Raw genomic sequence first — 8,851 nt, forward strand, 5'->3', positions numbered from 1 at the left:
TGGTCTGAATGTCTGATGCGAAATGTTCTTTTTTTCACCAACCCACGATACAGCGTTATTCAAATACTGATCACGACATAAACACATGAAATGTAAGCTTTCAACAACAAATTACAACAGTCCATACAATGTCAAGACGTTTTTATTTGATTTTAAGCCATATGAAATTATTTTAAAGCTTTCATCATTTAGATTTGTTTACTTTATTATCTCCCTTCGTTATCTTGGTATTTGTGATATCCGCTTACAACGCGAACAAATAAAAATGTTGTAAAAGTTCAGAAACAATTATGGTCGAAAAATTGTCAAGATTAGGATGTGATGTGAATTTAGTTATTAAGCAATAAAATGTGAAAATTCAACAATCTAATGACAGATATAGAAAAGACAGACTAATATCCATAATTTGTCAATGATTTAAGCGTTTATTGGATCACGTGACAATCAAAATGGCAGACTGAAAATAGTGGTTTTTAATATTAATTACCTTAATTGCAAGAAATACCTCTCGTTTTATCATGACAGACAAGGAATTTTATCCCCTAACATCTGCCTGTGTTCGGGCCCTTAACGACAAATTGTATGATAAAAGAAAAGGTGCAGCCTTGGAGATAGAAAAGTAAGTGGTCTGAAATGTTACCCTTGATTTTTCCTTGTCTTTTGACAGCAGTTTTCATAGTTTCCTGTTATTCGCATCAACGTATAATCAGTTACAAAAACAGTTGAGTTATGAAAATGATATGAACCAGGGTGACAAGATCTCCTAATATTTATTTTTAGGTTAATGAAAGATGCTGTGAAGAACAATGATGCAGAAACAATTAAACGAGTACTCAAAGTAGTTGGGGAAGATTTTGCTCTCTCCCAGAATCCTAATATTAGAAAAGGTGGATTAATAGGTTTAGCTGCTACTGCTATTGGATTAGGAAAGGTAGGTTACAGATTCTTTGATAGACACTCAAATATTCATATAACAGATTTGTAAAACTATATGATATAGAAATGATTATTACTGTAAAAAAGTATTGAAATATCATCATGTATCGTGTGATATGGATAGTTGGAATTCATCCCATTTACTCATAATTCAAAGTTTTTGATCCATTATGCAAGTTGTTACTTCTTCTACATATTTGTTGGGCTGATGGCTTTGGACAAAATGTCATAAATGTATGGTTAAAATGGTGCAGTGCTCATAACTGTGATTCCAAGTTCATTATTATTATTATTATTTCAGGAAAGCACTAAATATATCAATGAATTAGCCAGACCTGTGATAGTATGTTTTCATGATAGTGACCATCGTGTCAGATATTATGCCTGTGAATCATTATATAATATTGTTAAAGTTGTCCGTGGAAGTATTTTACCATTCTTTAATGAAATATTTGATGCCCTCAGTAAGGTAATTACATAAATTTTACTCAATGAGTTACTTATATAACTTTACTTTGAACTAAATGCCCTCAGTAAGGAAATTCTTGTTTAAAATAAAGTAGAATCATTTGTTTATTATTTTTTTTGGTGCTTTCATTAAAAGGATATAGACTAGGCTATTATTGAATTACTCAATGTAGTAATGATGACAGTGATATTTTGTCCTAGCTTTATTTTCTTTTTTTTTAGTTATCATCAGATCCAGAACAGAATGTTAAAAATGGGGCAGAACTACTTGATAGACTTATCAAGGTATGTGTGAAAATATTACATTGTACTTCAAGAATCTATAGTATAAACATATACATGGAGGGCGGATTTGGTGCTTTGATGATGTGAAAGTTTCTCATATCACGACCTCATGTTACAATGGGCAAATCTTAACGCAGTTTAGAGATTAATTGTAAAGTATATGGACATCAGATTGTATTATGTATTATCTTTCCTCGGATTAGCTTTTCCCATTTACAGATGGGTTGACTGGAATTACGAGATGACTTATTCAATGTCATTGATCTTTTAATCGCCAACCAAACTTAGAACTATAACTAGGCAAATGATATCATGTGATTATTTGTAAATTTATATCTCAAATTGTTTATTTTTTAGGACATTGTTACAGAAAGTTCCAGTTTTGATTTAGCAGCTTTCATACCACTATTGCGAGAGAGAATTTATACTAAAAATACCTTTGCTAGACAATTTGTTGTTTCATGGGTAAGTAGTGTGTTGTGTAAATCAATGATTTTTAAAAACAACAAGTGAATTAGACAATTGCTGCATGAGATTTGATTTATCAAAGGTTGAAATAATACAATCGATTTTGATTTCAAACCTTATGGGGTGTCTAGAAGAGTAAGCATGAATTTTGACTAATCCTCTGATCTATTCTAATTATAGATTGGTGTGTTAGATGCTGTACCTGATATCAATATGTTAGTTCTACTACCAGAAATATTGGATGGGTTATTTCAAATATTGGGAGATTCAAGTATTGAAATAAGAAAATTGTAAGTATGTTATTATGTAAAAGGCATTCTAGTTATTATGTGAATTGTAAAGAGACAAGAGGCATGTATTCTCACTTTTATTTATATTTCTAAGAGGGGGGGGGGGGGGGGGATGACATTTCTGTTATCTGGTTGTATATTTATCAATGTACTTGACCAAAGGATTCTATGTTTGTTGACTGAATTGGTGATCAGGATTATTGGTTGTACATGACATCAGGAGACATCTTTGTACATCTTTGATTTTATGTTTCATCATTGTACACAACATTTGGACATCAGGATACATCATTGTACACAACATTTGGACATCAGGATACATCATTGTACACAACATCAGGACATCAAGATACATCAGTATACATCATTGTACATGACATTAGGATACATCATTGTACACAGCATCGTGATACATCATTGCACATTACATTAGGATATCATTTTACATTATATTAGAATACATCATTGTAGATTACAATAAGATACAACATTCTCCACATCATTTGGATACATAACATCAGGATACCTCATAGTACTTGACATTGAAATCTTCACAGATTAGGATCAGGATTACTATCAGATTTAAGATGATGAAATCAGGATTATACAGTTGAATTTGACATCAGGATTATATGCTTGTGGTATACACATAAATTAGTAGATATCTTGTGTCATAATACAAGCACAATCAAGAGAACTGTCATTATCAAATATCTACGGTTCATTAATGTTAATCTTACACTTCAGTTAATACCCTTTCATATAATGAAATAAAACTATTGTTAAACTACAATCAAGAACATAGCTTATCACCTCTTTGTCAATATCTCTAACAATACTTTAATTAGGTATAAGTGGTATTAGTAAAAAGAATGGAGATCTGACATTTTATTGGAGTCATTGAACATGTAATAATTACATGCCAAAACTGACATTAGAATTTTACATTTTGATGGGAAGGGTAGGGGAGAAAACCAAATCAGTGATTTGAAAATGTCTATGTTAAAATCTAATCTGGACCTTTATATCATCAATTCTAGATGTCAGAATATTTTAGCTGAATTTTTAGAAGGCATCAAGAAGTCTAAAAATGGGGTCAACTTTACTGGAATGGCTAACATTCTTATCGTTCATAGTCAGAATTCAAGTAAGTAAGATATTTCCGAATTCCTTTATTACAGAGCCTTTATGTTACAGAGCATTTGATTGGTTTAATCTATTTACAGAATGTGAAATCATCTTGCATAAGAATGTCTTGTGCTGTTTTGTCACATGAGTCAGTAATTGAATTAAATTTTACAGATAAGTTGTTATGTGAATTGGAACGCATGTTTCAAAATAGTTATGACTTTGACATTCTTAGAATGATAATATTATTAATTACAATTAATATTTACAAACTTCAATCAGAGAAATTTTTAGCGAAAATATTATAATTTTGTTAACGATTTTTTTGTGAAGATAAACTTCAAAATGATAACTTGTACATAATTTGGCTTTTTTATCAATCCAAAGACATTTTCATGTTATCTGATCACTTTTATGACGCTGATGTTCCATTTCACATAAACCACTCAGTATTAGAATTTGATTTATGGCACCAACAAAAGTAAACTGACTTGTATTGAAAATAGATTAACCCGAAAACAAGATAAGTTGAACCAAAGATAATCACATGACTAAGAGACAACTCAGACCAAATTTGAAAGACAACTTGAACTAGATGTTATAAGACTTAGGGCCGTGTATGCAGTGCTCTTACCTTGACTAAAGTTGAACTTCGGCTAAAGTCGAACTTTACAAAGTTAGGATTAAGGCTTTCATTTTCTACATTTGATAGTCAAATTTAAGCACGACTTTCGTAAAGATCGACCGGTGCATACCTAAAGTTCAACTTAAGTCTAACTTTAGTCAAAGTTTAGGTAAAGTGCGAGCACTGCATATGACCCTTAGACCAATGTTAAAGACAGCTTCAGAAAAGCAAAATAGAATGTCAAAATCTATTTTTTAATCAGATAATAGCTGCATGATTTAAGCATTATATAACTGATGTTGTTTTTGATTACAGTTGAAATAATCCAGTGTACAGCTATAAAATGGTTACGTGAGTTTGTAGTATTGTCAGGGAGAGCTATGTTACCTCATATGGCTGGTATGTTAGGTTCAGTATTACCTTGTCTTGCTTACTCTGATGAACATACCAAGAGGTAAGTCTGTTATATAGAGAGTAGCAATTGGTAATTTTCAAAAGATTTCGTCAAAAGTTGATCTGAACCTTTTTATAATGATAATGTTTTTGGGACTTCTGATGTGTTGTCAGATGCCCTGAACAACAAAATTATTCGAACTCTGGTTTGAAAGAAAGAAAGAAACAACTTAGCTTCACAGTTAAGGATCCTTTCTACCAGCCTGTCCTTGGCCCAAACCTCTTGGCATTGATCTTTCCCGGGTTATTCGTACCCATTTACAGCTGGGTCGACTGGAATTGTTAGTGAAGGCGACTTATTCAAGGTCACCCGACTATCACACGTTGATAGAGAATTGAACCACAGCAACCATTTGTTTGATGTAACCAAGCAAATGTTCATGTTCATGTTCAGTCTTACCGACTGAAAGTGAAAGTGTGAAGTAATTTTGCATCAAATGTGGCATTTTATCTCATCTCATCTCATCTCTCTATCTCTCTCATACACTAGAATCTAGAGGTTTTATACAGATTTTGTCACCTGTGATATTAAATTGTGATCTCACATTTTGAAAATTCAATTGCCTCTCATAGTACTTTGTATGGAGGTAAATTACGTGAACAGTTTACTATCATTTAGAATTTTAGCATTAACATGATTCACCTGGTTTGTGGCCAAAAGTTAAAGATTAAGTGAGAAAGTTCTAGATTACTAGAATGCCAAAGTTGGTGTATATAGACATGTTCCACTATCTTTTTTCATATTTTCAATTACAGTATTCGAGAAGCAGCAGAACAGTTAAATACCAGTCTAAGAAAACTGATAGAAAAAGAGGATGATTTACCAACACCTACACAAGAATCTCAAATTAAAAATACTGAAAAGTAAGTTGATATGATCTATGGACTATTTGAGTTAACCTCTGTTAGTGACGCAGGTTGGAAATCTCATATGAAAGGAGCACCTTCACTATCCGTTCAACCAATCATACCTTAGTTTCAGAAACAGGAATTTTTTAGCTTACATAATCAGTAATAGTGTTCACAGCTCATTTTCGAAATATGAGCCTTCATATCCATGTGTATCCATAATTATTCATATTTCAAAGTTTAAAATTCGACTTTGAGATTTTCATGCGTTTTAGTACTTCCTCTCAAATGTAGATAATCGATTTTTGTACACTTTTTCAATGTAGTGATATAAATCTAACAAGTATTTCATCATAAACATCATCAACTTGGTTTTCCTTCGTTTCAAAAACGGAAATTGTTCAGATCAGCTTATCAGTTTTTAGCACTCACAGCTTACTGTCAAAATTCTTTGCATTGTGTTTGAAAATTACATAAGTCATCTACAATCTGAACTGATTATTCAAGTCGACTGGGTAGATGTAAGTGATTATCCTTGGCAAAAATGGTTATTACTTTTCTGTCATTCTTGCTTTAACAACCCCTCCAACTAATAAATAATGTTGTTATTTTGACAGTCCTGTACAGTTAGAAGTCTCATCTGTGATAAAAGTATTAAAGTCAATGTTAAGCCATGATGCTGTACAGACTAGAGTAGCATCTTTAAAATGGTTTAATCTACTCTTATCTAAAACTCCTAACAAGGTAGGCTATATTTTAATTCAATATTGTTGGTTTCTTTCATTTGCTGCTCACAAGTTTTGAAAATTAGACTTATTTTGTACATCTGGCAGTTGTTGCCATCATTCCTTTATAACACATTTCCCCACTTCACTTGGTTCACATCTCTTTCATGTAAATTATATAAGGTATGATATTAAAGGGACAGATGCGCCATTTTTTTTACCAATCGTACACTTGTCTCAGAATTTTTAGCTAAACCAATCAGTAATAGTGTTCACAGCTCACTGTCAAATTTGAGCCTTCAAATCCATGTATGTCCAGAATTATCAATGTTAAAATGATGACTCATCAATTTAAGATACTCTGTGATATATAGAAAAGACATATATAGAAATAGTGAGTAAAATTCCTAGTTTGAAGTAATTATAAGGAATTTTGCATTTTGCATACATTTCTAGTACTTCTGAAGACTATTTACATATATATTCAAGATTCAAATAACCCCCCCAATATGGTGCATCTGTCCCTGTGTGATCTTGAATATAGTGATAGTACAATAGCTTTTGTAGTTTTCAACCAATTTTCATAAAACATGGTATGTAAATATATGACCAAATATCAAGATCAATTGAAAAGGTTTCTAGTTTCAATAAGTACATGATGAATGAGGCATATTGGAATGTGAACACTATCTTTGATAAGTTAACTAGTATAGCTACTTCTAATAACCATAATGAAACACCAAGAATGACTTTCATTTTAAAGTGATACTACATTTTAAAATGAACATCAAATATAAGATCTCAAGAATGGTCAATATGAGTATATATTCATCAGTGTCATAAAGTTACAACAGAGTCTCTGTAAAATCTAGAAAATTTAAAACTTCATAAAACTAAGTAGTTATTGAAAAACACTTAATCTTAATATTAAGCGTTTTTCAATATTTAATTGCATTTTTATGGCGTTTTTTTTTTATTTATCACCTTATTTAAGGATCCTGTTATGTTATTTATGACACCAGGTATATCTACTGATGAATATATGCTCTTATTGGCCAAGTTTAAAATTCTTAAATTTGATGTCCATTCTAAAAAATTAATAGATTTGTTTACTAAAGGAAGACATGATTTTTTTTAATTTTTGTTATTTTTATGTCTGTTGGAAACTCTGTTTTAAGTTATATGTTTTCGATCATCTTCTATTTTTTTTGATTTCAGACATTTCGACATATTGATGATTTCTTTACACTATTATTAGATACTCTAGCTGATCCTTCAGATGATGTAAGTAATTATTACTTTGATAATGATTCTTGAGCAAATTTTGGCTGTACAAAACAAAAAGCTCTCATACAAATATTGACCCTGAATTTTAATATCATGTGGATTGTGAAAGCTTGATTACCTTAAATAAGAACCTGGTTATCCCTTACACAATTTTTTTTTTGTTTTTTTTTTCCTCCTGCTTTTACAGTTTTTACTAGAGAAAATTGTAAAACAAGAAAATAAATTGGTTTGGCCTTACTGTAAAATTTAACAGAATTTTTCTTGTTTCTACATAGGTTGTGTTATTAGATTTAGAAGTATTAGCTGAAGTTTCCTCCAATTCGGTAGGAAATGCTGACCTCAGTTCAAAAGATGAACATAAATTATTAAAAATGAAACCAGGTTTAAACCAGTATTTTACAGTATTTATCATTAAATTAATGGATTTCTTTAAAAATAATAAACAGATTTTAGATGATAGAGGTACTTTTATTATCAGGTAGGTTTCATGTACTGTATATTTGTGTGTAGAGTTCGCAGTTTTTACCATCAAAAAGGCTTGGCAAACTGAATGTGTGCATATTTTTTCTGAATTTTTCACCAGAGTATCTTAGGTCTTTACCAACTAGTATAAGGTATATTTTTTCAAGAAATAATTGTTATTCGATAAGCCTGACTTGAGGCACAGGCACACGACGAGACAAAAATCTCCAGTCAGTCGCTTTCCACCTTATCGATAATCACATGCAAAGGAAAATGAATCTGATTGGACGATGACAGTCTGTCATGTTGACGATAAAACTATCAGAGACAATTATCAAACTTGTTTGATATTATAAATCCTGGTGGGGACGCGATAATTTTGTCGTTGAAGCACGGGCACATGCAAGATTTTACTCAAGACTCTAATCGGCGACAAAAATCTCTGACTAATATAGCTTGTGTGCCCGCACCTTTAAGCATTTCTATCTGAAAATAAAAATGATGTAAATAGAAGCCATAAATGGCCCTGATACACATAAAAAAAAACCAGAAAACCTTTTCATAACCTCTTTAAGTGGGCTTTAAGTTGAAGTTTTATATTTATATTCAAATGCTAAAACTATTTTTTTTCAGACAATTATCTGTATATTTAAGTGCTGAAGCTATATTTAGAGCTATGGCTGAATATTTAGAAACTGACAGTGATGTGAATTTTTGTTGTACAATGGTTCAGACATTAAATACAATTTTACTCACTTCAACAGAATTATATGATCTCCGTAGTTTACTGAAGGACCTAAAAAATAAGGTATGTTATATCTCCATGATAGTCTGATAATAATTAAGGAATGAATGTGGATCTTGTTATCGTTATG

General features: G+C 31.3%; 1 protein-coding gene across 1 annotated transcript in view; it reads left to right on the forward strand.

Moving 5' to 3' along the window:
- Nucleotides 1-518: 518 nt before the first annotated feature.
- LOTGIDRAFT_119746 (hypothetical protein) overlaps nucleotides 519-8,851 on the forward strand; it is a gene marked incomplete at both ends in the record, with an annotated part of 11,496 nt that continues 3,163 nt past the window's right edge. The window contains 14 exons of the mRNA XM_009058028.1: nucleotides 519-619; nucleotides 781-931; nucleotides 1,238-1,405; nucleotides 1,627-1,689; nucleotides 2,047-2,154; nucleotides 2,338-2,447; nucleotides 3,488-3,594; nucleotides 4,516-4,654; nucleotides 5,410-5,517; nucleotides 5,672-5,740; nucleotides 6,120-6,246; nucleotides 7,446-7,511; nucleotides 7,790-7,992; nucleotides 8,610-8,784. Coding sequence (XP_009056276.1) covers nucleotides 519-619; nucleotides 781-931; nucleotides 1,238-1,405; nucleotides 1,627-1,689; nucleotides 2,047-2,154; nucleotides 2,338-2,447; nucleotides 3,488-3,594; nucleotides 4,516-4,654; nucleotides 5,410-5,517; nucleotides 5,672-5,740; nucleotides 6,120-6,246; nucleotides 7,446-7,511; nucleotides 7,790-7,992; nucleotides 8,610-8,784 — 1,695 coding nt within the window. The remainder of the gene's footprint in view (nucleotides 620-780; nucleotides 932-1,237; nucleotides 1,406-1,626; nucleotides 1,690-2,046; nucleotides 2,155-2,337; nucleotides 2,448-3,487; nucleotides 3,595-4,515; nucleotides 4,655-5,409; nucleotides 5,518-5,671; nucleotides 5,741-6,119; nucleotides 6,247-7,445; nucleotides 7,512-7,789; nucleotides 7,993-8,609; nucleotides 8,785-8,851) is intronic.

The sequence above is a fragment of the Lottia gigantea genome (assembly GCF_000327385.1).
Source record: "Lottia gigantea unplaced genomic scaffold LOTGIsca_32, whole genome shotgun sequence".
Lineage (NCBI taxonomy): Eukaryota > Metazoa > Mollusca > Gastropoda > Lottiidae > Lottia > Lottia gigantea.